This window comes from Epinephelus lanceolatus, chromosome 7 (assembly GCF_041903045.1).
Source record: "Epinephelus lanceolatus isolate andai-2023 chromosome 7, ASM4190304v1, whole genome shotgun sequence".
NCBI classification, from domain to species: domain Eukaryota; kingdom Metazoa; phylum Chordata; class Actinopteri; order Perciformes; family Serranidae; genus Epinephelus; species Epinephelus lanceolatus.
In genome coordinates, this window is record NC_135740.1 from 20760671 (window position 1) to 20788171 (window position 27501).

The 27501-nt window shown below is 41.5% G+C and overlaps 2 protein-coding genes across 2 annotated transcripts; both read right to left on the reverse strand.

Annotated features, from left to right (window-relative positions):
• Positions 1-10106: 10106 nt before the first annotated feature.
• On the reverse strand, positions 10107-12048 carry LOC144463795 (gastrotropin-like). The gene is made up of 4 exons (XM_078169284.1): positions 11890-12048; positions 11634-11794; positions 11455-11544; positions 10107-10468 (listed from the first exon to the last, which is right to left on the reverse strand). Exons 1-4 carry the CDS (start codon positions 11954-11956, stop codon positions 10409-10411), a joined length of 378 nt encoding a protein of 125 aa, XP_078025410.1. The 5' UTR covers positions 11957-12048; the 3' UTR covers positions 10107-10408.
• Positions 12049-21021: 8973 nt separating this feature from the next.
• Positions 21022-22905, reverse strand: LOC117261288 (gastrotropin-like). The gene is made up of 4 exons (XM_078169652.1): positions 22757-22905; positions 22506-22666; positions 22327-22416; positions 21022-21383 (listed from the first exon to the last, which is right to left on the reverse strand). Exons 1-4 carry the CDS (start codon positions 22821-22823, stop codon positions 21324-21326), a joined length of 378 nt encoding a protein of 125 aa, XP_078025778.1. The 5' UTR covers positions 22824-22905; the 3' UTR covers positions 21022-21323.
• Between the last annotated feature and the right edge of the window lie 4596 nt (positions 22906-27501).

Genomic DNA, 27501 nt, shown 5'->3' on the forward strand with positions numbered 1-27501 from the left:
ATGTGGTGGGTCATAACTGATGATTGAGAGGGATTACCTCTATGTGAGTCTATACATTGTTTTATGTGGAAATCCTGCATAGTATGTCTTAAAGCAAAATATGTAGGAGGAAGGCGGAGTACCTGGAGAAAACCCACGCTGACTTGGAGAAAACAAGTAAACTCCCTACAGAAGGGTTCAGTTCGATACGCTGTTTCTCTGTTTCCATTGTGAAAAGTTGTGGATGGTGCCAATGTAACCATTCTGTACTGTCCCCATTTTGGGTCCAGGCCTAGGTACCACGTCTGAAGCGATACTTGTGGTTCCAAAGGTACCATACCGAAAGTGTTTAGTGGAAACAGGACTTTACAAAGTAAAAAATGTGTATACTTTACTGACTGCAGCACACTTTGTATTTGAGGTCAAATCAAAAGCAAATGATTTAATCTCTCATCCCCACACTCGTACGCATGGGTGGAATAGTATATCCATGAGCAGTACTGCTTTTCCAACTGCAGACAAAGTTATCATTCAGCATCTGAGAAACAAGTTCAGTCTCTCTTCTGCTCCTTGACTCCTCCTCCACAGCTCTGTCAGAGCTTTCTATGTTTTATGGCATTTTGATCTATAGAAATCTATTCAGTGATGGAGCTTTCTCTCACACACGACACATTATACTCCAGTATAATGCTTGCAAATTGACCGCCCTTCTCGAGTTGGACACAACTCGCCTCAGCTCTGTTCTCTCAAACACAGCAGAATATTTATTTTACTGTGAAACTAAGGAGTTCTTTGGTAGTTTTCTCCTGAGTCACAAATCTGGAACATAACCATGTGCAAGTGCTTAACCACATCAGCTGCCACATCTTTAATTAGCATTAAGTTAAACAACAAAAGATTAAAAAAACAAACGGAAAGCACAATGTTCCTCCACATAAGCCTGATCAAAATGTAATTAACTTGGCAAACAGATTAAAGAGTAATCAGTGTTTGGTACACTATTCACATTTTGTGTATTTTTAACAACATTTGGTAAAAAGTGTGTCTTGGTGTCGCGACTGAAAGGAATTTTTAAAGATCTCACAGCTGTAAGGGGAGGCTGAGGGGGTGGAGACAGGGGAGTAGTGCACCACTCGTGGCTGTCAGTTTGATAATGGATCATTCTCACAGTCTCCCATAAGCTTTTGGGGGGGTGGGGTGGGGGGTGAAGAAGCTGCTGGCTTCCTTTTATGTGTCCTCGAGGAGGAATTTGGAAAATGGTTGGTTGGGGCAGAGAGGGCTGCTCACCTTATGGATGTGGTGAGGTCTCAATACATTTGCTTCGAACTTACAATTAAACATTTACTCAGTATTAACACTTGGACAGAGTTCAATCGAGAGGTCATTGGAAGACTTCAGTTTCAACCCGTTGTCACATGTAGGATCAATATCACTGCTAATCTTAGCCAACCGAGCTCTGGACCAGTGGGCTGAAATGACTGTAATGATGAAAATGAAAAATGTTCATGTTTTTGAAAGTGTGTATCTTGTATTGCTGAACATGTGCAGGAGGCGCCAGTATTATGGAAATGACAGTATGTTTAATAAATATCAGTAATAACTTATTTTACTCTTTTTATTGTGGGTTGAAGTCAATGAAAAAAAGTCCATGAAACTATCAGAAAAAATAATTTCTTTTAAGTGGTTTTGCTGTTTAGGTGATGTTTCTTTTATGCTCAATTAAATATACAACCATGTTTTTCTCCTTATCGTCATGACTTTGCCTTTATCCGTCCCCTCTCTGACTCAGTGATTCAAAAGTAAAAGCAGGCCACCAAATTTCAGCTTTGAACATGTCTAGCTTGTATCATTAAAATTCAGTTTTATTCCTCATAAGAACGCTTGGCAAAAAAGTTACCGTCCTTCCTTGTGATGTGTCACACTAATTAAAAAGCTCCATAACAGGAACCTGGTGATATGATACCATAAGTGGGATTTTTCTCTCCATACAACAGCCTCAAAAACGACAGATTCTTTAAGGAGCAAGTCCTCCGTTTTCTCTTTTTCATGGTGAAATGCAGCATATCAAATGCCCAGGATAATGGAGAGGTTCTCTCATTAAACTCGGGATTATCCAACAGCTTTCCTCCTTTAAAAGAGGCAAATTGCTAAACTGTAAGTATAGCTAAACTGAAGATTTGTATCCGTAAGATTCTAGTAAAAGAAAGGAACAACTGATTATTATTAAAGTCAATATAAATGGCAGCTTTCCAAATGTGAATATAACATTTTCCATCCATCTTGCAAAAAGCAAAGCCCCACTGTCTCAATGCACTGAAAGCCCCTCTGGTGTTTGATTAAGGAATTAGAGCGCCTCTTAGTGGTGACAATAGAAAAGTGCATTGTTTTCAGCAGCTGTGTTACAGGGAATCAATGTCAAAATGCAGTTTGTCAATACAGCTGATAGGGACACTTCTCTCCCAAAATACAATAAAATACACTTTATTTATGTAGCACCTTTATAACTTTATTACTCATTTTTCACTATGTATGTATGTATATATTATTGTAATTTCTTTCTCCAGGTACTCCGGCTTCCTCCCACAGTCCAAAGACATGCAGGTTAACTGGTGACAATAAATTGTCCGTAGGTGTGAATGTGAGTGTGAATAGTTGTCTGTCTCTATGTGTCAGACCTGTGATAGTCTGGTGACCTGTCTAGGGTGTACCCCGCCTCTCGCCCAGTGTCATCTGGGATAGGCTCCAGCCCCCCCGCGACCCTCAAGAGGATAAGCGGTTACGAAAATGGATGGATGGATAATATATCAAATATACTAAAATAAAATAAAATAAAATCATAGAATTGTAAAACTACAAATCATAAAGCCAAGTAAGATTTTAGAAGAGTAAAAGCGTAAAAAGAAAGAGTTTCAGACCTGTTTTAGGAAGTCAGAGCCAGTTTAGGGCTAAAGTGAACAGATATGTTTTTAGCTTTCTTTTTAAAATACTCAGCAATAAAGCTGGTGTGTTATAGCCTAACTGACAAAGGCTGCATCCCCGGTCTGCTTCCGGCTGTTGCTGGGAACCTCCGATAAACCAGCAGCAGATGATCGCAGTGTTCTTGGAGGCAAATAGTTAACAAGGGAGTTAGCAATGTAGCTTGGACCCAGCCCATGTAGGGCTTTGTATTCAAGGAGGAGGACCTTAAAATCAATTCTAAATGTAACAGGAAGACAGTGCAGAGCAGCTCAGACTGGCCTGATGTGCTCTCTCCTCTTGGTTCTGGTTAATAGGTGAGCTGCAGAGTTTTGAATGAGCTGAAGTCTCGCAGTGATGTTTTTCAGAAGGCCAGTAAAAAGTGTGTTACAGTAGTCGAGTCGGCTTGAAATAAAGGCATGATTCAATGTCTCTGCATCTTTTTCATGTTGAAATGGTCGTACCTTGGCTATGTTTCTGAGGTGGAAAAGTCACCTTGTTAATGTGGGATTTGAAGCTTGGATCTGAATCAAGGATCACACCAAGACTTGTTACCTCAGATTCAATCCAGGGAGTTCAATTCCCCAGATTATTAAGCAGCAGTTTTGTCTTCATTTAACTTTAAGAAATTATTGCTCATCCATTTATTTATTACCAAAAGACAGGTAGTGAAGTGGTTTATGGCTGCAGCACCGTTTGGCTCAGCAGAGATGTAGCCTACAGTTGTGTATCATCTGCGTAACTATGGAAACAAAGGATTTAAAATGAAGTTCTCTAGACTGGCTTTATGTCCGTGAAACCAAGGTGACCTCTGCACTTTGTTAGCGTAAGAGAAACCCAATGTAGGCATAGGCTGTCTGGACCAAAACTTCAATTGTAAAAGATGAAGGAACAGTAGTGAAAATTACAGAGGACTGTGAGAGCTGTGCTCCCAAACTTTGGCACAGTGTACGCCAGCTGTCTACACAAGAAGGCATCAGGACGCACCCAGCTCACAGTCCTTTTGTCCTCTTGCCATCAGGGAAGAGTTACAGATCATCAAAGTCTGAACAAACAGATTGAGGAGGAGCTTTTTCTTCCAGAGCCGTAGCCTCCAGCAACCCCCATTTTTCATTGTATCATTTTACACTTCCAATTTCAAATAATGGAAAAAGGGCAAAGCATGGATGTTAACGAAACTTCAATCAACATTTCATTTTAAGTGCTTTGGTCCTGTTTACATGATTGTGAGTTTCTCAGATGCTCATATCCTTGTTAGCTTGATCATCAGACTAAATTGTCATTTCACCTCATAATTTTCTTCACATCATTTCATTTCTTCATCATTATTCTTTCTATTGGCGATTCAGAGGTCTGGAACCAGGCTGTGTATATGTTGCGTCTGAAATCACTAGCTCTTAAATATAATAGCTAATTTACAATACACTGCACCGTGTGCAATTCTGTGTGACGACACAACAAACCTCAATAAATACTCGAAAAAGTTGAACGACACCTATGTCTCAATAAACTCTGTCTAAATAGTTTTTCTTGGATCTTGAGGTATTGCATTTTATTAGTCTGCACAGGTGTGATATTGCATTCACCAGGCGCCTCCCGAGGCATTAATCAAATATCTGTTAAAATGTATTCCCCCACCTGAGCCAAGCTGAGCCGAGGCCTGGCCCTGCTCAGCTCCTGAGCCTGCGGCTATTGTTTTGCCCAGTAATGCTGACAAAGGACTGATATCCACAGCAGACTTTTGGTTTGCTGTGGATTAAAACAGAACAAGATTAAAAAAATATAATGACACCTGATAATAAACTTTTAGAGGGGCCTCCTCTGAATTTGATTAATGATTAAAAAAAAACAACAATAATAAAAAAAAAGAGAATAAGTCTAAACGCTCCAGTGGTAGCTGACATATCAAACCAGTAGGAGTGATGGGCTTAATTATAAAGACAAGATCCACGTTAAGTTCCTTTTTAAAAATGGTTTTGGTATAATAACTTTAAGTGTTGTTTTCCTCTGATCGTCCAGAGATCAGACATAAAGATTTCTCTCCGTCATAGTGTAATTTGCTGCATGGCTTTTCCCCACTGTCCCATGCAGAGGACAGAAGAGGAGAAGCTGCGTGTCCTGTGTCCATTGCATGCTTTGGTATTATATGAAATGTGTAATATTCAACCGTTTGTATCTCACAGGCCTATTTTTGCAGCTTAGATTGTCCAGCATCTGTTTGCACACTTTATCAGCACCTCTGTTCTGTGGGTCACCACTAAAGGAGGTCTGTGCAGTGGTTATCAGTACCTTACCTTTCAATATCTGTTTACCTTTTCAGTGTATGATGTTCATGTCCAGTACTGCTACTGGAGGCAAATTGGATTCCTCCTGTGTGACTGCGTCCATCAACCAATCTTTTCTCTTCAGTGAGAGTGAGCGGCAGCTACTGATCATCTGGGGTCTCTCTCAGTGCTGTGATATTTAGTTGAGTTTGTGGAGCTGTGAGACTCCCATCCTTCACTGCAGTATTTGGTGTTGGAATGGCGTGTTGGTGGCATGACAGCTGGAGTCACGTGCAGGCTTTTATAGAGGAGGAAACTCAACTTTACAGGTAAAACCACAGATGGTACAGCAGTTTTTACCCAGTGGATCAGACAGACTGATATGGTTACACTGTGGGTTTATAGTGCTGATTTTCAGGGAATGTGTGGAGATGACAAACAGCACGGGGAGGCTAATGTTAATGATACTGTAGAAACTAATGCTATGTGCTAGATCCATTTGTTGGCTATTTGTACTGTGGATTTCAGTCTGACCAGTCAGGTTATGACCACGACCATGACCATAGTCATAACCTATGGTCATGAGCGAAAGACTGAGATTGTGGATACAACTGGCTGCCATGAGTTTCCTCCGTGGGGTGGCTGGGCTCAGCCTTAGGAGCTCGGACATCCGGAGGGAGCTCGGAGTAGAGCCGCTGCTCCTTCACGGTGAAAGGAGTCAGTTGCGGTGGTTCGGGCATCTGATCAGGATGCGTCCTGGGCGCCTCCTGTTAGAGGTGTTCCGAGCACGTCCCAGTGGCAGGAGGCCATGGGGCAGACCCAGAACACGCTGGAAGGATTACATATCTCATCTGGCCTGGGAACGCCTTGGGGTCCTCCAGGAGGAGCTGGAAAGCATTGCTGGGGAGAGGGACGTCTGGGGTGCTTTGCTTGGCCTGCACCCCCCCGTGACCCGGCCCCGGATAAGCAGGTGAAAATGGATGGATGGACAGTCAGGTGAGACAAAGTGTCGTCATTGCACTTAAGTGTGATTTTGTTGAGAATTCCAAAGTGGATAGTGGAGTGACAAAAGTCACAGCAAAGTTGGAGATAAAAATCAAACAATATGTGCAAAAGACACAATATTTATTCAGTATACTATGAGGATGATCCAACAGTGAAAGACAAAAGAGAGATAAAGTGTACTGAATCGTGACTTTAGCTTAATGATGTAGCATGGGCGGATTATGAGACAATGGGTCCCTGGGCACAGTCAAAAGAGAAAGGCCCCACCACCTCTCCTTCACAGGAGGAAGACACATTGATTTTACAGTTGTTTAGCTTCTTTTTATTATTGTTTTTGTGTCTCTAGTTGTTACGCATCTCTCTGTGGTTTTGTGTCTCTGTGTAGGTTTTTGTATTAGCGGTTATTTTGCCCCTTCTTGTCATTTTGAGCCTCTGTCTATTTTTCTGAAGTAATTTTGTGTCTCTCTGTGACTGTTTTGCCCCTTTTTGTATAGTCATTGTGAGTCTCTTTGTGTCTCTTTGCAGCTGTTTTGCATGTCTTTATAGTTGTTTTGTCTTTCTCTGAGGTCATTTTGAGTCTCCTCCTGGTGGGTACGTGTTAATTCGAGTGACGTTTTGCAGGTGAAGGGCAGAAGGGCCCCTGACACTTCAAGTAGGTTCAGTAATTCATCCATGCATTGTGTCATATCACTCTCTTTAGGAGAATGAACTTCTTGGGTCTGTTAGCAGAGATGTGTTTACTTCACTTAAGACTTCCCCCTTAGCCTAGTTGCAAATGATTACAGTCCATAAACAGCTTCATCTACACATCTATTTAGTGGATATTTCATCATTGATCACTGGTACAGAATGAGACAACCTTTGATAAGACACTGTTTCCAAGTAACATATTTTCTTAAATCCTAGCTAATTGCCACTGGTAACAATGGTAACATCCCTGGAGCCTTATGGTCTCATTAAAGGGCTCAGAAGTGATAATGAATAACATTTATGTAATGATAATAATGACAATAAAATGTTTATTTGCTCAGGTATTGTACATTTTTTAAAGACTGGATTATCAGCCCAGTTACCAGAGGAAAATGTTGGCATTGTACGTTCCTACTTACCACGGATACGTTAAATTTGTACGTTTGATATCAACATTTCATAGTGACGTATGAGTTGACTGAGGGGATGGTGGATAGCACGCAGCCGGGATTTATACTTGTGCGGCAGAGCTATGCCGTGGCCTATGCCTTTGTGAGCATACTTGTGTGGTGGTGTGACTGTCACTCTGCAGTTAAACCTCCAAAACACTGGTCGGCAGCGGGGTTTCTGTGAAGCGCTGTAAAGTTTAGATGATTCAAAACACACCCAAAACACACATTAAACACACATTAAACATGGCTTAATAGCGACAATTTGAAACACAAAAACACAAGTCAGCTGCACTGTAACTCGCAGCATTCAAAGACAAAGCACTTGTCTTTATCTGGACACATTTTCCCCACAAATAAAACATGCTAATGTTTTTAGCACAAGTCTATGCCAGGCTGACCAAACGTCCTCTTTTGCCCGGACATGTCCACTTTTCACGTCCTGTCCGGGACGTCCGGGGTTTTTTTATAAATTGATGATAATGTCCGGTTTTCTGTGTGTGTGTGTGTGTGTGTGTGTGTGTGTGTGTTAGAGTGCGGCACGGGCAGAGATATGCGGCACGGGCCGAACCCGAACCGAGCCTGACATTATTTAATTACTAAAGCACTGAGTTTGTGTCACACAGTGGTTACAGGCTATTTAACAGGCCGGGCGTGCGCCGTGGGTGCTCAGTGGAGTGGGAGACCTCCATGTTTGAGATGGGAGCGGGAGGCGGGAGGTCCGACGCTTCCAGCAAGGGGAGAGGTAGAAACAAACAGCCAATGTGTGTGTGTGTGTGTGTGTGTGTGTGTGTGTGTGTGTGTGTGTTATGTTCAGGTGTTGTCACGTAAATAACAGTGCCCAAGCAATAAACAGGACAGACAATAGGATTTTATTTATTTTTACACTACATTTTCACTGAAAGCTGACCGAATCCGACCCGAGCCCGAATACAATTTATACATTTTTGACCAAACCCGGCCCGACCCGTCGGGACCCGTCGGGCTCGGATCGCCACACTCTAGTGTGTGTATGTGTCCCCTATTGGGGCCTATCTGAATTTCTGTCTTTGAGAGATATTATTTTGTAATATAACTAAATTTTCTATCCATACATATACATTTTAAATATATTAAAATTATAAGGCATCTTTGAGTAAACTGGGAGTATCATTTAAGTAGGCTATGTCGTGGCCGGGCCGAGTGTCCTCTTTTTTGGAAATCAAAATATGGTCACCCTAGGGCCCTATGGCATTTTACACTGTATAAACTAGCCTAGCAGCTAGCGATCTTTTGCTCTTCTCATACAAAACCAGGGACAACAGCAACATTTAACAAAGGTAACGTTACAAAATTCGGCTCCATTACAACTCACAAGATTCACTGACAAAACAAATGTCATACTACAGTAAACATGTTTTTCAAACAAATACTACATGCTAACGTTATTAGCACACGCTTATGGCATTTTACATTGTATAAATTAGCCTAGCAACAAGCAGAGATTTCCTCTGCTCATATGAAGCCAGGATAAATCCCGAAGTATAAATCCCTGAAGGATAAATCACACACAAGACTTAAAATGCTTTTTTAGTGGACACTTTACTGTCTTCACAATTTATTGTTTCTTATCTGTGAAATAAAAGTGAATAAAAGCTTCGTTTCCACTGAGGGAAATGGTTTCAGCATACAAAAATAGACAGGAGGTCTGTGTCGCCGCGACATGTAGTTACATTTCTGGGGTGGTGCACCTCAGGCAATGGCAAAGGCTCTGCGCCGATACGGGGCCTACGCCGTAGCTACAATGTCAATTCAACGCAGAAGTGTAATCCTGTGGGGTGAGACACCTGTCAAGCCACAGACCACTGCAGGCCACTGCTGGAGACCAACAAACAACAACATCGCTTGTTTTTTAGTGACCCATTACTTGTTTCCAGCAGTTTTTAGTCATCAGACATAGGTGTTTTTTTAGTAACCGGTCACTGTTTTTCCACCTGGTGCAGTGACATAAAATCAGTGTGTTTCCTGCCAGGACTGTGTCAGCAGAAGCAGATTTTCTGAGCCACAACACAACCTTTTCCTAACCATAACCTAGTGGTTTTTGCGCCTAAACGTAACCACACCTTAACCATTTTACATTATTGAAATGTAAAATTTTAAGATATCCGCGACATGATAACGTACAAATGTAACGTTTCCATGATTTGCAGAAATCTTAGTGTGACTTCAACTTATTTCTCTTTTTAGCCCTTGTTGCTAAAGCTAAACTTACAATTGCACTCCCTGCACACATAATGTAGGTCATCAGCCATAAACCATGAATGGATGTCAAACACAACATCCCACATACAAACAAGTACTAACTAACTAAGCACCATTACTTACCACATCAAATATCCCTGTTTATTGAGATTAGTAGACTGGAGACAAGAGAATACAAGAAGAAAATATCTGCAACCGGCACATTAGTAGAAAACTGTATTTCCTGGTGATTAAGAGATGCCTGGAGATGGCACACATAAGACCAGGATACACTTACTTGTTCAGCACATATCAGCTGGGTGTGTCTGTATCATGTTAGATGTCTAAATATCAGTTTGTTTTCTGCACATGGATTCAAACTCATGAGGATAATAAATCTACAGTATCTTTAAACATATCTGGTTTATAGTGTTTTGAAATGGTAGTTTGTCTTTGCAGTGTGTATGTGTATACGATTATACTTTTTTAATTCAGAGACCATAACACAACTTCAAAGGTGTGAGACAAATGAAAGGAAATCCCATTATTGATGGCAAAGCATGCTATATTTCAGTGATTTATATCAGATCAAACATGGATACTGGTACAGGTGAGTTATTTCATCATTGTAAAAATGCAGCACATATAGTTTTACCCCTTCCCTTTAGTTAGATCAGAAAGTAAAACCACAAAATACAGTCCGGTGAAGCCAAGAGATGTTCCACTTGCCCCTCACTACAGATGGTTACTGTATTCCTCTTGCTTCAGTAACTGGAGGAAGCACTTTCATTACCTCCCGCGTGTGGCCTCGTTCCCACTTGTTGCTGCATGTTGAGTCTCGAAGCTTCAGATCCTCTTGCTAACTCTTTTAAAAGTCACACCCTTCTCTCCTGGAGTTCTGCAGATCTAGATTGATAGAGTGAAAGATGATTTGGGATGAAAATAAAACAAACTACAATGTCTATGAAGTGTATGTATTAAGTGATTACATCCTATAAAATTTGTCAAATCACCCCAGTTGTTAACACCAGCTTGTGCATCTTCGTTCATGCGTGTTAAAGATTTGGAAACATTAGTCCATGCTTTTATTTCCTCTTGCCTCGATTATTGCAATTACCTCTATGTAGGTTTCAGTCAGTCAGCTCTACGTCGCCTGCAGCTTGTTCAACATGCAGCAGCAAGACTCCATACTGGTACCAGGAAGAGAGACCAGTAGGGTTTTTCCATTGGCACTTTTGGCTCCACTGAGTCAAACCATGCTGGGTTGATATGCATTTCGATTGTCAGTTTAAACGTGCTGAGCTGTACCCCAGGCCCCAGTCCTGACATCTCTTCACTGGTTACCAGTTACATACAGAATTCATTTTAAGATTCTTTTGTTTTTAAAGCGCTGCATGAACTAGCACCTGGTTGCATCTCTGAACTGCTCATCCACCATTTCACCTCCCGACCCCTCGGATCTGGTGACCAATTGGTGCTCTCCACTCCACGCAGTTAAAAACCAAAGGTGATCGAACATTTTCAGATGATGGCCCTGTAACTTGTCACTAGCAATTAGATCGTCCTCCCTCCACTAATACCTTTAAAACCTGTCTTAAAACCCATCTCTTCTCCTCAGCCTGTTAACTATCATCACGATGACGTGAACTATGATCATACTCTGTGTTTTACTTGCTTGTATTTTATTTCATTTGTGCAATGCTGTTTTTGTGACTCTATCAAGATGTACAATATCTGAATTTATATTTCTATTTATGCGTTTATTGATTCACTTAGATCATCTCATTTATGACTGTTTTTATTTGATTATGCCTCTGCTTTATTTAATCTCTTTGTACTTTGAAAAGCACATTCATTGTTTGAACTCTATAGATGCACTTGACTTGTCTTACCATCACCAGCTTATCCTCAATGATCTCTGCTGTGAAGTTGTACTGAGGAAACGGTACTGAAATCTTGCCGCCCTCCATAGTGACAGGAGCCTACAGGTCACAGAGGGAAATGTACGATGAGCTTAAGCTTTATAAGAAGTTGTGAAAATGTGGCAGATCAATTATTACTATTAACTCACATTGAATTTGGCCCCCTTCATCGTTGTCAGCTCACAATCCTGACCAACGGTGAACTTATTGGACCAGGACCAGTTGGGAATAGTTTGTGTCCAGGTGAAGTTGTTCCCATCCTGAACCACCTCCGTTACCACTTTGTGGTCTGTCTTGGCGTTGAGGAGCCCTGTGACAGAGCAGGTGAAAATCCCAAAACAGAAAGTTTAAATGAATGACGACTCACAATTATCCATTTATGTATCAGTAAAAAAAAAAAAATACCAATTGCTTCCAGAAACTCCTCATAGTTGTCTTGACTCTCCAGCTCGTATTTCCCTGCGAAAGCCATGACGGTGTAAGAGAGGAGACGACGTGAGAGAGGAGTTTATGAGACACACAGAGAAAAAGGAGTGGCCTGCTACAGACTCTCTCTGTTCTCATTGAAGCACTGCCACACCTGCCTCTTCCTCTCCTCTCACATACCTCACTGTGCCCCACGTGTGTGTGAAAAATGTCAGCTGTGTTTTTCCAACACAGTCTTCATTGCTTGATGCTACAATGTCATAATTTGGCAAAACTCCAAAGTATTTCCCTGTTCCCATCAGAGGCAGGTTTTTCCTGCACTTGGCAAGTTTGAGCATGTATAGTGCAGTAAAACACTCACAACGTAAAAAAAGAGAATAAGTCTAAACGCTCCAGTGGTCGCTGACATATCATAACCAGTAGGAGTGATGGGCTTAATTATAAAAACAAGAGCCATGTTAAGTTCCTTTTTAAAAATGGTTTTGATATAATAACTTTAAGTGCTGTTTTCCTCTGATTGTCCAGAGATCAGACATAAAGATTTCTCTGTTTCTAGTTGAGTTTATTGTGGAGCTGTGAGACTCCCATCCTTCACTGCAGTATTTGGTGTTGGAATGGCGTGTTGGTGGCATGACAGCTGGAGTCACGTGCAGGCTTTTATAGAGGAGGAAACTCAACTTTACAGGTAAAACCACAGATGGTACAGCAGTTTTTACCCAGTGGATCAGACAGACTGATATGGTTACACTGTGGGTTTATAGTGCTGATTTTCAGGGAATGTGTGGAGATGACAAACAGCACGGGGAGGCTAATGTTAATGATACTGTAGAAACTAATGCTATGTGCTAGATCCATTTGTTGGCTATTTGTACCTTAGGAGCTCGGACATCCGGAGGGAGCTTGGAGTAGAGCCGCTGCTCCATCGTGTTGAGAGGGGTCAGTTGAGGTGGTTCGGGCATTTGATCAGGATGCGTCCTGGGCGCCTCCTGTTAGAGGTGTTCCGAGCACGTCTCAGTGGCAGGAGGCCATGGGGCAGACCCAGAACATGCTGGAGGGATTACATATCTCATCTGGCCTGGGAATGCCTTGGGGTCCCCCAGGAGGAGCTGGAAGGTATTGCTGGGGAGAGGGACGTCTGGGGTGCTTTGCTTGGCCTGCATCCCCTCATGACCCGGCCCCGGATAAGCAGATGAAAATGGATGGATGGATGGACAGTCAGGTGAGACAAAGTGTCATCATTGCACACCTACGGACAGTTTAGAGTTATCAATTAACCTAATCCCCAATCTGCATGTCTTTGGACTGTGGGAGGAACGCTGACACGGGGAGAACATGCAAGCTCTGCACAGAGGGGCTCCCACACCCGGGATCAAACCGGGAGCCCTCTTGCTGTGAGGTGATGGTGCTAACCACCACACCACCGTGCCGTCCCACACCTTAACCATTTTACATTATTGAAATGTAACATTTTAAGACATCCGCGACATGATAACTTACAAATGTAACGTTTCCATGGTTTGCAGAAATCTTAGTGTGACTTCAACTTATTTCTGTTTTTAGCCCTTGTTGCTAAAGGTAAACTTGCAATTACACTCCCTGCACACATAATGTAGGTCATCATGATCGGATGTCAATGTAGTGGTTGCTATATAAAGTGTAAAAGTAACGCACTCTTAACCCTATGGGCCCTAGGCGTTTTTGGGGTATTTTTACTGCCTTTAATTTTAAGCTCATATCACAGTCATTATAAAGGCTACATACACATGCTATATCTTGGTTTATATCATTCCATGTCCTTCTATGTGCCTGTATTTTATATTAATTTTTATATCAATGAAAAAAACAAATCTGTGTGCCTAAATTCTTACATTTTTACATGTATCTCAGCATAGCAAGTTGGAAAATGACATATTCTGCCATATATGAAGAGGGGAGACTCTCTGGAATCTGGCAATATAAGAACCATGATGCTGGGACATTCTGTCACTTCCCAGCTGTCCAAAACATGTGGTTTGTGCCAGGCGGACATGATTGCCAGTATTTTTTCATTATTGCAAGAAATTCCATTGAGTCATTCACAAGTCAAAAATGTGTTTTATCTGAAAGAAACATGCAATATTTACATCTAAGATAATAGAAAAATAGTCAACCAAGTGCAATGATGTCCTCCAAGATAATATTTGCCACTTTGTTTGCAGTAAACAAAGTTTGTTGTTGTTTCTCAGTTTCAGTTATATATTGGGGGGGCATTTTGGGCATTGGGGGGGACACGTGTCCCCCTCAATGTATATGGTGACTACAGCCCTGTCATGCATGCATAATTAGGCTACAGTTGTCTGGGTGCGCAAAGGTGAAGTGGCTGGTCTTGTCATACAAAGTTTGATGGAGTGTCAACTGGACAATATGGAGATATTTGCATCTTGAAAGCTGGACTACAAATGTGGATAGACAGGGAGAAACACACACAAGCCTAAGACCTGGTAAGATACGATATTCCTCACTATATGAAGTGACTGATAACAAGATCTGTATAATGGATTGTAAAGAAATTTGTCAGGTTTTTATTTTGTAGACAGTTAATCTGGATTTATAGCATGATGAGATGACAGCACAATGATGTGTGTGGTATCACTGGAAAGCTCTGCTCCTGCACTTTCATGTGATATCCATCCAAGAGTAATATGTGTGCAAAGCTGTATGAAAGCTCTGTTATACATAATTTTAGTGTAACTTTATCATTGTTTTTCGTTGTGAAAACATTGGACTACCAACAAGTGGTCTTGTCGGAAAGCTACAATTCCACTGTTTCACGTGATATGCGTGGCTTCTCGCTATGACGCACAGTCGCGGAGAAAATCAATAGAGAAGAACAGGTGTGAATTTGGACGCACAGTGGCTTTTGTTTTTAACTCAAGCTATGTCTTCCCCCATTCAGGTAACGTGGTTTTCTGTGTTATTGCTCATATGTATGCCTATTTTGAATTGTTATTTGAGTCATTAAAAATACTGACTTGAGAGCTGAACAGTAGCTTTTGTTTTTAACTCAAGTTATGTCTTCCCCCATTCAGGGGTGTAACATTTTGGAGGCACCGCTGGGATGAGCGCGACGATGGCTAGCTTTAATTCAAAGTAAACCTAGCTGTCACTCAGCCCCTAAAACTACCCCAGGTTGGCGACATTGGGCGGAAAAGTAACGACGGTGAGCAGTGGATTATCTGAGCAGAGCAAGCCTGCAATCTGAGGTACAACAAAGTTACCAGGAGAGCTAACGCCGTTACTCGGCGCTAACGCCGCTACTCTGAGCTAATTCCGCTACTCGGAGGTAACGCTGCTACTCTGAGCTAATTCCGCTACTCGGAGGTAACGCTGCTACTCGGAGCTAACGCTAACACGGTCTGCTACTGCCCCGTCACCACGTGAAGCATGGAGTCATTGGAGCAGGAGAAACTACAGTTGGAGGTGATACAAGCATTATGCACGCTGCCAAGGGAGCGTCTTGTGGATTTGTGTGACATTTGGCCTGATGAATGCGCCCGCTGCCTTCCAGCGATGTATGGAGAACTGTCTGGAGGGTCTGAGGGATGAGATTTGTATTCTATATCTTGATGACACAATCATTTTCAGCAAGTCATTCTCAGCTCATGTGGAAGATGTTGGGACAGTGCTCACACGGCTCAGACAGCATGGCATAAAGCTAAAGCCCAGCAAATGTGAGCTGTTCAGACCTGAAGTGTGTTATCTGGGGCGCAGTGTATCAGCAGAGGGCAGCAAGATGGACCCAGCTGACACCATTGCAGTGAGGGCTCTGAAAGAGAAAAGACCAAGCACCGTCGGAGAGGTAAGAGCAATAATGGGCCTCCTGAGCTATTATAGACAATACATCAGATATTTATCCCGCATAGCTGGCCCCCTCTACAACCTCCTGAAACCCCGCAGCAGTCTGAAGATCAAGAGGCAGATGCAAAACGCATGAAACAAAAATGCAAAGGGGTTCCCTCTCACCAGCCCATCAAATGGACTGAAAAACACCAACAGATACTGGAGAGACTGATTGACTGTGTGGTAGAACCACCCATCCTTGCATTCCCAGATTTTACCAAGCCTTTCACGTTACATACAGATGTCTCCAATCAAGGCCTTGGCGCAGTATTATATCAGGAACAAGCAGGAAAAATGAGAGTCATCGCATATGCATCACGTACACTCACTGAGTCGGAGAAGAACTATCACTTCCATTCTGGAAAACTAAAGTTCCTGGCTCTTAAGTGGGCTGTCGAAGAAAAGTTTAGAGATTATCTGATTGGTTCTTCTTGCATCATGTACACAGACAACAATTTGCTCACTTATGTACTGTCAACAGCCAAACTTAATGCTACTGGATGTTGGTGGGTATCTGAGCTGGCGGATTTTCATATTACGATCAAGTACCGTCCAGGACGAGAGAACATAGACGTCAACAGCCTTTCCATAATGCCTGTTGATACTGAGATGATGATGATGGAGTGTACAGTGGAACTGTCATCCCGATCAGTACAAGCCACAGTTCAGTCTATTGAAGCGCAAGAGTCTAACATCACATGGTCTATGACCCTGTCAGCCCAGTGTGCAACGGCAAGTGAATCAGAACATCAGCCCATCCCTACTGAAGAGATTTGTCTGGCTCAAAGAGAGGACCGGTGTATTGTCCCTGTGATTGAATGTTTGCTGTCAGGCACTAAGCCAGGAAGTCAACAGCTGAAATCATTCAGTATGCAGACTAGACGGCTGTTGCGTGAATGGGAAACTGACACTGGATGATGGAAGCATACTGTGTCGCAAAAGAGCCGTAAGTAACTCGTTCTCCCTGAAAAATACAAAGACACGGTGTTAAAAGCACTACACAATGAGATGGGACGCCAAGGAGTAGAAACAACATCTTTACTTGTCAGGGACAGATTCTTTTGGCCGCAGATGCAGAGGGAGGTTGAACATTATGTCTCGTCAGGCTGCTCCTGTCTGAAAAGTAAGAAGCCCAGCAGGGAAACCAGAGCACCACTCACCAGCATTGTAACTACTCAGCCTTTTGAATTGGTGTCTGTTGATTTTTTGTATGTGGACAGGTGTTCTGGAGGATATGAATACATATCGGTCATAATTGACCATTTCACGCGATTCGCACAAGCCTATGCCACAACATCAAAATCAGGCAAGACAGTGGCTGACAAGATCTTTAATGACTACGCCTTGAAGTTCGGATTCCCCTTGAGAATACATCATGACCAAGGAGGCGAATTTGAAAATCAGCTGTTTGCTCAGTCGGCTAAAAACTGTGGTGTTGCAGGCTCGAGAACAACACCATATCACCCACAGGGTAACGGTCAAGTTGAGCGTTTTAATAGAACGCTCCTGCAAATGTTGAAAACGCTCACAGAGAGGGAGAAAGCCAACTGGAAGGAGTCGTTAAACAAGCTCATTTATGCATACAACTGTACAAGGAGTGAGGTCACAGGGTTTTCCCCCTTCATCCCCTTGTTTGGGACAGCCCCTCGACTTCCTATTGATTTACTATTCCAGCTAACACCAGAGACGGGAAACAGACCATCAACAGTACATGAAAAAATGGAAAAGTGGAATGCGAGAAGCGTATGAGATTACCAGAGAGAAGGCAATAAGATCTGCAGAGAGAGGCAAGAGAAATCATGACAACAAAATCAGGAGTTCTGTGTTGGAAGAGGGGGATTGCGTCCTTGTCAGAAACATGACTCCCAGAGGTGGAACAGGCAAGCTCCGTAGCCACTGGGAAGACTCGATCTACAAAGTCGTGCGTCAGGTAAACAAAGACCTTCCAATCTATGAAGTTGTGCCTAAGCAAGGGAAAGGGAGAGACAGTAGAATCTTACACCGAAATCCCCTGCTTCCATGTAACCACTTACCATTATAGATGCCCAGTGCTTAAATTGTGCCGGAACATACTGGAACGCATACCAGGATCTTTTCAGAAAAGGCCCTGGTGCGTTCCGGAACTAATTTGCATGGGTCTAAACTTTTCACATCTAAAAACTACATACAGTATTTAATTGTCTGATGTCACTAGTGTTGCAGGGTATACTGGTAACGGTAGATCGTGGTACTAAAACTCCACAGTACATATGATACCATAATGTTAGAGTATCGTAGTACTACGATGCCTCACGTACCACTACTGTGGGATAAGTTCAAAGTCCAATCGCAAAAGGGTGAGTGTCCATGCGCCATCCAATAATGGCGCGCACTGGCCACCTGGCACTCAATATGCTGCTGTAGTGGTTTGTGTTCCAGACATGTGAGTATCTTTGAGCAGTTAAAGTTATTATTTATTTCTTTTTACTTGTCAGCAGTGATTTGTTTTCCACAGAGCTCTACGTGCGAGCATTTTACTCGCATTTGCGACTAAAAATAGTTTTGCTCAGCTCGCTGTGTGAGTACAGATTTCAACCAGCAGCAGAAACGAAAGGTGAATCCTGCCGGTTGTGGGTTGAACGGGGGTCACAGACAGGAGTACGGCAGAGGCTCATAGTGCTCTGCGGCGCAAGATAACGGCTTACCGGCGACAGAGAAGTCTGGCTCCAGGTCCAGTAATTTCCTTTTTCGTTGGTGTCATGACTGCCCTGTAGTACCTGGACAACCGAGCCGTGGTGGCACACAGGTATGTGGCGTGTCAGAGGAGAAACGAGCCGTTCACATTTCTCTCTTTGTGGCAGGTAACGGTCCACAAACCTCACCGCACTTTAGGGACTGTTCTTAACTTATGAAGGGACTGTTCTTTACTTGTCAGGGGAGGAGGGTGGCTGGTTGATTTTTATTTTATTTATTTATTTTATTTCAATCCCCCCTATGTTAATCACTTATTGATGCTGTTTTTGAAGTATGAATAAGTCAATAAGTAATTTATTCCATTGAAATATCATTGATGTATTATAGAAAAGTGATTTATCTTTTTATAAATGACAAAAGGCACATCTGCCTCATTTTTGCTGTGGTATCGTGATACTACTCAGAACTGTGATACTTTCACTGGTATCGTACCGTGGGTCCCAATTTTGGTACCATGACAACACTAGATGTCACAACCATTCCATTCGGAGTTGCGCAGTGAGGCGGCTCGGGTGCTGCTTAAAAAAGTGTTCACTCCACTCCCAAAAGTGGGGGAACACTGCTCTCTCAGAGGCCCAAAGTGTTCCCCTACTTCTAATTTTACAAATTAAGCACTGGAGATGCCTCTCAAAGTTGCTAAGCAGTCAAAGAAAAAGAGCATCAGAAAAAACAAAGGTGAAAAGAATGCAGCACAACCTGAGAGCAGCAGTGACGATGAAGAAGACTGGCATTACCACTTGCCCTCTCAGCCTCCACCAGCAATGCAGTCTCAGGCAGATGAAAACACAGACCAAATGGAAATGGATGTTAATGAGTCTGGGGAGGGACCAGCGCTACTGAGTGATGAGAATCAAAGTGAACCACACCTGCTGGATCAAATGGACGTACCAAATCAGGTGGAAACTGACTTTACAGGTGAGGTTGCTTTGGGGGACAGTATAACGGCATCCTCATCACCTGGCCTGAGTGGAAATTACAACGAGGCTGTGCAGACTCCTGAGAGGCCAAGGAGAGAGAGACGGGCACCAAAAGTTTTCACCTACAGCGAACTGGGTAACCCAGTTTGTTACAGTATTGGGCCATCAGCTAATCACACATTTAGGTACCAGCCTTTGCCCTATGGACACAACGCAGCAGAGACTCAGTGGGGGGATCTTGTGCCGTTCCTCCACCACCAGCCAGTGTCCCTACATGGATACTGAACAGCAGAAAACACACATACATCTTATGGACTGTTTCCAGAGCAGCAGGAACACACACTTGTACACTTTATGGACAGTTTAACAGCAAAAGATTCACATACTCATTCATACATTTCATGGACTCTTTTGAGTATACTTTCACTTTAATTACGTCATGGACTGTCCTGAGAACAGAGAATATTTGTGGATATTTCATGGACTGTTGTAACAGCTGAGAATATTCATTTATGCGTTCACATGCACTGCTAAATATCTGAGATATTTAATATGAGGGTTAACTATTACTGGACTGTTTTGAAAAACAGTGGGTATTGTAATGCACTATGTGGGAAAAATGAGATGTTTACATGGAAATTCATTGGTGCTAAAGCAGTAAGAATCAAGAGCTATTGAATGTTATGGACTGTTGGAATATTCATATGTTTACAACATATTCAGTCTGGGTTGAATTTAACTTGCACAAATGAAGATTAGCCTGTTAAATGTGCCTGACAATGTTAAATCTCATGGTTAATGAGTGTTAAAATGTTTACAAAAGTTAAATGTTTGACTGGAGACAAATATTCATTTCTCTAAAGTTTGCAATAATAAGCCAAATCGTTGATACAGGATGTCGGGACGACATCTGTTTTTGAAAGGGAGTGTGTAGTGGTTGCTATATAAAGTGTAAAAGTAATGCGCTCTTAATGTGTATGTTATGTAAACTATTGTTTTTCATATTTATTACTATTCTGTGGTCTTATTTTGGCAGACAGAAGAATTGAGTTAGTGATGTTATTTCCAGCATAGAACCTGTAGGGGGTGCTATTCGACTGACTCTCAGTCATTAAAAATACTGACTTGAGAGCTGAACAGTCGCTTTTGTTTTTAACTCAAGTTATATCCTCCCCCATTCAGGGGTGTAACAGCAAACACAACATCCCACATACAAACAAGTACTAACTAACTAAGCACCATTACTTACCACATCAAATATCCTTGTTTATTGAGATTAGTAGACTGGAGACAAGAGAATACAAGAAGAAAATATCTGCAACCGGCACATTAGTAGAAAACTGTATTTCCTGGTGATTAAGAGATGCCTGGAGATGGCACACATAAGACCAGGATACACTTACTTGTTCAGCACATATTAGTTGGGTGTTTCTGTATCATGTTAGATGTCTAAATATCTGGTTTATAGTGTTTTGAAATGGTAGTTTGTCTTTGCAGTGTGTATGTGTATACGATTATACTTTTTTAATTCAGAGACCATAACACAACTTCAAAGGTGTGAGACAAATGAAAGGAAATCCCATTATTGATGGCAAAGCATGCTATATTTCAGTGATTTATATCAGATCAAACATGGATACTGGTACAGGTGAGTTATTTCATCATTGTAAAAATGCAGCACATATAGTTTTACCCCTTCCCTTTAATTAGATCGGAAAATAAAACCACAAAATACAGTCCGGTGAAGCCAAGAGATGTTCCACTTGCCCCTCACTACAGATGGTTACTGTATTCCTCTTGCCTCAGTAACTGGAGGAAGCACTTTCATTACCTCCCACGTGCAGCCTCGTTCCCACTTGTTGCTGCATGTTGAGTCTCGAAGCTTCAGATCCTCTTGCTAACTCTTTTAAAAGTCACACCCTTCTCTCCTGGAGTTCTGCAGATCTAGATTGATAGAGTGAAAGATGATTTGGGATGAAAATAAAACAAACTACAATGTCTATGAAGTGTATGTATTAAGTGATTACGTCCTATAAAATCTGACAAATCACCCCAGTTGTTAACACCAGCTTGTGCATCTTTGTTCATGCGTGTTAAAGATTTGGAAACATTAGTCCATGCTTTTATTTCCTCTTACCTCGATTATTGCAATTACCTCTATGTAGGTTTCAGTCAGTCAGCTCTACGTCGCCTGCAGCTTGTTCAACATGCAGCAGCAAGACTCCATACTGGTACCAGGAAGAGAGACCAGTAGGGTTTTTCCATTGGCACTTTTAGCTCCACTGAGTCAAACAATGCTGGGTTGATATGCATTTCGATTGTTAGTTTAAACGCGCCGAGCTGTACCCCAGGCCCCAGTCCTGACGTCTCTTCACTGGTTACCAGTTACATACAGATTTAATTTTAAGATTCTTTTGTTTTTAAAGCGCTGCATGAACTAGCACCTGGTTGCATCTCTGAATTGCTCATCCACCATTTCACCTCCCGACCCCTCGGATCTGGTGATCAATTGGTGCTCTCCACTCCACGCAGTTAAAAACCAAAGGTGATCGAACATTTTCAGATGATGGCCCTGTAACTTGTCCCTAACAATTAGATCATCCTCCCTCCACTGATACCTTTATGACGTGAACTATGATCATACTCTGTGTTTTACTTGCTTGTATTTTATTTCATTTGTGCAATGCTGTTTTTGTGACTTTATCAAGATGTACAATATCTAAATTTATATTTCTATTTATGCGTTTATTGATTCACTTAGATCATCTCATTTATGACTGTTTTTATTTGATTATGCCTCTGCTTTATTTAATCTCTTTGTACTTTGAAAAGCACTTTGGTTAACATTAATTTTTTAAACTCTATAGATGCACTTGACTTGTCTTACTATCACCAGCTTATCCTCAATGATCTCTGCTGTGAAGCTGTACTCAGAAAACGGTACTGAAATCTTGCCGCCCTCCATAGTGACAGGAGCCTACAGGTCACAGAGGGAAATGTACGATGAGCTTAAGCTTTATAAGAAGTTGTGAAAATGTGGCAGATCAATTATTACTATTAACTCACGTTGACTTTGGCCCCCTTCATCGTTGTCAGCTCACAATCCTGACCAACGGTGAACTTATCAGACCAGGAATAGTTGGGAATAGTTTGTGTCCAGGTGAAGTTGTTCCCATCCTGAACCACCTCCGTTACCACTTTGTGGTCTGTCTTGGCGTTGAGGAGCCCTGTGACAGAGCAGGTGAAAATCCCAAAACAGAAAGATTAAATGAATGATGACTCACAATTATCCATTTATGTATCAGTAAAAAAAATACCAATTGCTTCCAGAAACTCCTCAAAGTTTTCTTCACTCTCCAGCTCGTATTTCCCTGCCAAAGCCATGACGTTGTAAGAGAGGAGACGACGTGAGAGAGGAGTTTATGAGACACACAGAGAAAAAGGAGTGGCCTGCTACAGACTCTCTCTGTTCTCATTGAAGCACTGCCACACCTGCCTCTTCCTCTCCTCTCACATACCTCACTGTGCCAGGGGCGGGTTCAGGGAGTGGCCTTGGTTCTGAAATCTGATTGGCCACCCCAGGTGCCACCCCAGTATCTTAAAATTAGTTATACGACGCTGAATGTAAACCGCACTTTTAAAGTTGCAGTTCCACCTTAAACCTGAGAGGCATAATGCGCTAAAGTAGTTACTTACCTTCAGAAAAGAAAAACGGGATTGGAAGAAGAAGTTGTGATTGACAGGAACAACCCGTGAAGCAACGCATGTCTCTGAAGCATGTCATCTTGGAGTTTACAGCGTTACCTATTGTTAGCATTTTCACGGTCCGCAAATCATGTTTATGTTTTGAATTTGTGTTTTGGCCTGTTGCACCACCCACCGCCGTCTACCAGTTACACAGTCAGTAGAGTCTCAGCATCAGTTAAAGTTACGACTGAGCTACAGCAACACGGCAAGCAGCATTAGCAGTGTCCCAGTACATAGCATTAGCAGCCAGCTCCCCCTCAGCTGTATCTCGGCAGCAGTGTTAGCAGCAGAGAAGCCGGACTTGCTTGAACGGTCTGCTGGAAAACCGAAGATCAAGGACGCGGCGACGCAGCCCTGCCACGGCAGCCGCCCGTGGGCAAACAAATCAGTATCCAGCGTGCCGCTGTCCAGCAACCTCGAATCTGTAGGGGAGGGGGGGCGGACACGACTCGCGGCAGTATTTTGAATTTGAGTGCAGTAACCGTTTTGGCCACATTCTTACGTACAGCGCCTTTAAAATACCAAAAACGCCGACCGGTTTCGACCATCAGGTCTTCTTCAGAGCGTGGCAAAAAAAATGTGTGAACAGTCTTCACATTGCTTGATGCTACAATGTCGTAATTTGGCAAAACTTCCCATCAGCAGCAGGTTTTTCCTGCACTTTCCTGGTAAGTTTGAGCATGTACGGTGCAGTAAAACACTCACAACAAAAACTACAGTATGTTTTTGTATGTGTTATAAGCATCCTTTAAATGAAGGGCATGTATGTATGTATCTTTTTCTGTCTTTGTTAGAGGTCCAGCAATAATTAATAACTTTAAAATAGAAAATATCATCCTTGAGATACCACTTAAAGTTAACAACTACCTGAAGATCTGTTTGGAGAAAGACCAAAGCAACTCATGTAACAAATAAATATCTACCAGCCTTGAAACCCTGCATACAATGAAGATAACCCTGAGTTATGGTATGTGGTTGAGCATTTGCATTTTAAGGAATCTGTCAGAGTTCTCATATCCATCTCACAAAGGGCTGCAACTAATGACTGTTTTCATAATTGGTTATTCTGCTGATTCTTTTCTTGATTAATTGTTTGGCCTACAGAATGTGACAAAAAAGCAGAAAGTTAGAATTTCATAGAGCTGTTGACGTTGCTATATTTCAATTACTTGTTTTGTCTCCAACAATCAAGATCCTAAAAATATGAGTTTAATAATCCTAATCATGGAAGACAAAGAATTGTGAAGAAGAAAGAAAGAAGAAAGTGCTCTCATCAGAATTAATATTTGGACTTTGCTGGAGAAGTTTAAACTTAGTGCATGTTTGTGAAATTACTGTGTTCTTATTCAAGCATCAGCTACTCTGCTAATTAGAGACCGTATTCATCTTCTGACCTCCTTTATCCTCCAGAAACCTTCTGTTTATTTGATCGAACACGAGATGGAGTGAGCAGTCTGTCTTTCTTGAGTGCTGGATGAAAACTAATTTCCAAAGGGATCAGCTTACTCTTTTGTGGCCCAAGTCTGTTTATTTCTCTCCAAAATAATTGAGGATTGCTAAATTGCATTTGCTCCAACTGTAGAGCTTGTCCTCTCCTAAAACGCCGCTTGAAAAATCGCAGTCTTCTATCAAAAAGAGTTTGACAAGAGTTTAAATTCCTCATGCAAAATCCTCCTTCTACTGTCTTTACAGCTTAGATACATTTTTTCTGCCTTTCGCAAATTATACCGTAATTCATTCAGTTCAGTGTTCAAAAAAAGTTGCTTAGTTCTGTGGTTCCTCTTCCTCACGTAATTTCTACCTGTGCAGTATTTGTCTAGTTCACCATGCAAAATATCACAAAGTCTGCCATAACACTGATCTATATTATCCTGAGTTTTACTGCCATTTTGCAGTTGATTTATGATCCCAAAAAGGGCATCATGACACACCTCGGAACATAAAAAATTTACAGGGAGGTGTCTAAGCCTACTCCTTTTTATCCCCTGATTTAAGTTACACTCTGCTTAGTAACTTCAGCTGCTTGAAAACGGACACAGAGCAGCGCATGATCAGGCAGTTTACTGCGCACATCCAGCTGTTTAGTAGCTTCAAAGCCAACGCTTTCTACAAGTTGTGAAGGCATGTAAACTCTAAACTCAAGACAAGTTTTTAAATCGACCTGTGGTGTCACTATATAGTCTACCACAGCTTTACCTCTTACAGAAATAGATGTGAAATTATCCTGTTCTGGATTTAGTCTCCCATTGAGTACACAACATTTAGAGTCTTTCAAGAAATCAATAAATGATTGTCCATGTTTATTAATAGCCGTGTCCAGTACAGTTCCTTGGGGAATGTCATCTGAGTCGACATGATCCTTTAAATCCCCGATCCGACTATTCAGATCACTACAGATGTAAGTTGCGTCAACTTTAACTGTGTATACTTGCGTCAGTAAATGATTGAAAAAAGCGTCTGCATTCCGCCCCCATGTTGACGTTTCTGGTGATAAATAACATGAAATAATAACAAAAGAATATTGCGACTCTCTATGTACAAAACGTAAACAAAGAATTCCATCGTGCACTTTATCCACAATATTAACATAATACTGTTCTAAAACAGTGTTCTTGACACAGAGTCCCACTCCTCCGGAGGCTTTGACAGCTCTCCTGTGCACGACACGGTTGTGACCGAACCACTTGAATCCATTCATGACAAGAGAGTCCTCGGCTAAATGAGTCTCATTTAATGAAATGAAATCAGGATTTACAGAGTTGAGTAATATAGTTCTGAGCTCACAATTTGTTGACGTCCAACCATTAACATTCCAACTAACCAGGAGAAGTGATCCAGCTTCAGGAGACCACTGAGACAGACTACTGTATGTGGAGTGGAAGAAGTACTTAGACCTTTTAATTACTTTACTTGAGTAAAGTGTAAAAGTGTTGGCATCAAAATACACTTAAATAACAAAAAGTAAAAGTACTCCTGATGCAGTATACCCCAGAATCGCATATATCAGATTATTTGTTTTTGATTTCTGATGCATTAATGTGACCATCATTTTACTACTACAGCCTGTAAAGGTGGAGATAATTTAAATGACTATTTACTTCCTGGTATTTTAATCTGTGATGATATACTAGAATTAATAAGTGGATTTATCTTACTATATAATGATGAAAACTCTGTGTGTGTGTGTGTGTGTGTGTGTGTGTCTGTTTCACGTTTTTCTCCTCACTGACTTGGTCAATCCATGTGAAATTTGGCACAGTGGTAGAGGATCATGGGAGGATGCGAATGAAGCAATATTACATCAATTGGCCAAAGGGGGGCGCTATAGCAACTGATTTAAATTGCAAACTTTGAATGGGCATATCTCATGCCCCGTATGTTGCAGAGACATGAAACTCATGAGGAACAAATTTGCCCCAAGAACCAATAACTTCCAGTTAGATAGATTTTCCGCCATTTTGATTTTTTTGAAAAACACTTAAAATCAACCTTGTGAGAGCCATTTTTGTGAAATATGTCATGTTTGTTTTGGTAAAACTCTCGCCACTTGGGGGAGTAGGTGTGCTGACAACTAGGCAGTGAGGTGCAGTGATTTAAAGATGAAGTCCCTGCAGGAAGACCCAAATGGTGCCTTCAGATACTGTCGTAAATACAAACATCATTCCAGTTTTATTATGACCCTTTGAATCCTGATTTCTTTCAAAAACATGGGAAGTGGGCAATGAGCAACGAAATTAAAAATGACTGAAAAAAATTGCAAGAAATTAGTTTAAAAAAGAAGACAGAATTTAAAAAAAAGAAATGTAGTACAACAAAAGTAAAAAAAAAAAACAAAAAAAACCAAGGAAATTACCTGGGAAAAAAAGTGCTTAAAAATAACAATAATTATGTAGCATAATTTTAAATGTGTAATAATAATACAAATTCTAGGTATTGTATCTATTTGTTCAGGGTTTTGCTTGCATAAGGCGTCTGAAATCAGCACAGGAAAAGCAATGTTGCTCTAGGTTTTAATATCCCACAAATTGCATCAAATAGAGAAATAAAAATTTAGAAAATGGTTTCAAAAAAGAAAAACTGGAGAAACAAGAGAAAAGCTAGGGAAAAATTATACCCACAATTCTTCTTCTTCTTATTATTATTACACATTTAAAATTATGCTACTTAATTATTGCCATCATTTTTAAGCACCCTTTTTCAGGTAGTTGCATTTTTTTTAAAAAACGAATTTGTACTACATATCTTGGGTTTAATTTTGAATTAGGTTTTTTTTTTTTTTACGAATATCTTGCAAATTTTGTGTCATTTTTTCTTT

Bases quoted from the DNA above. Each gene is read 5' to 3' on its own strand.
- LOC144463795 (XM_078169284.1), bottom strand. From the start codon at position 11,956: ATGGCTTTCGCAGGGAAATACGAGCTGGAGAGTCAAGACAACTATGAG. The intron at 11,545-11,633 runs GTGAGTTAATAG...TGTGACCTGTAG, and splicing joins TGAAGGGGGCCAAATTCAAT to GCTCCTGTCACTATGGAGGG. The intron at 10,469-11,454 runs GTAAGACAAGTC...CTATCAATCTAG, and splicing joins TTGAGGATAAGCTGGTGATG to ATCTGCAGAACTCCAGGAGA.
- LOC117261288 (XM_078169652.1), bottom strand. From the start codon at position 22,823: ATGGCTTTGGCAGGGAAATACGAGCTGGAGAGTGAAGAAAACTTTGAG. The intron at 22,417-22,505 runs GTGAGTTAATAG...TGTGACCTGTAG, and splicing joins TGAAGGGGGCCAAAGTCAAC to GCTCCTGTCACTATGGAGGG. The intron at 21,384-22,326 runs GTAAGACAAGTC...CTATCAATCTAG, and splicing joins TTGAGGATAAGCTGGTGATA to ATCTGCAGAACTCCAGGAGA.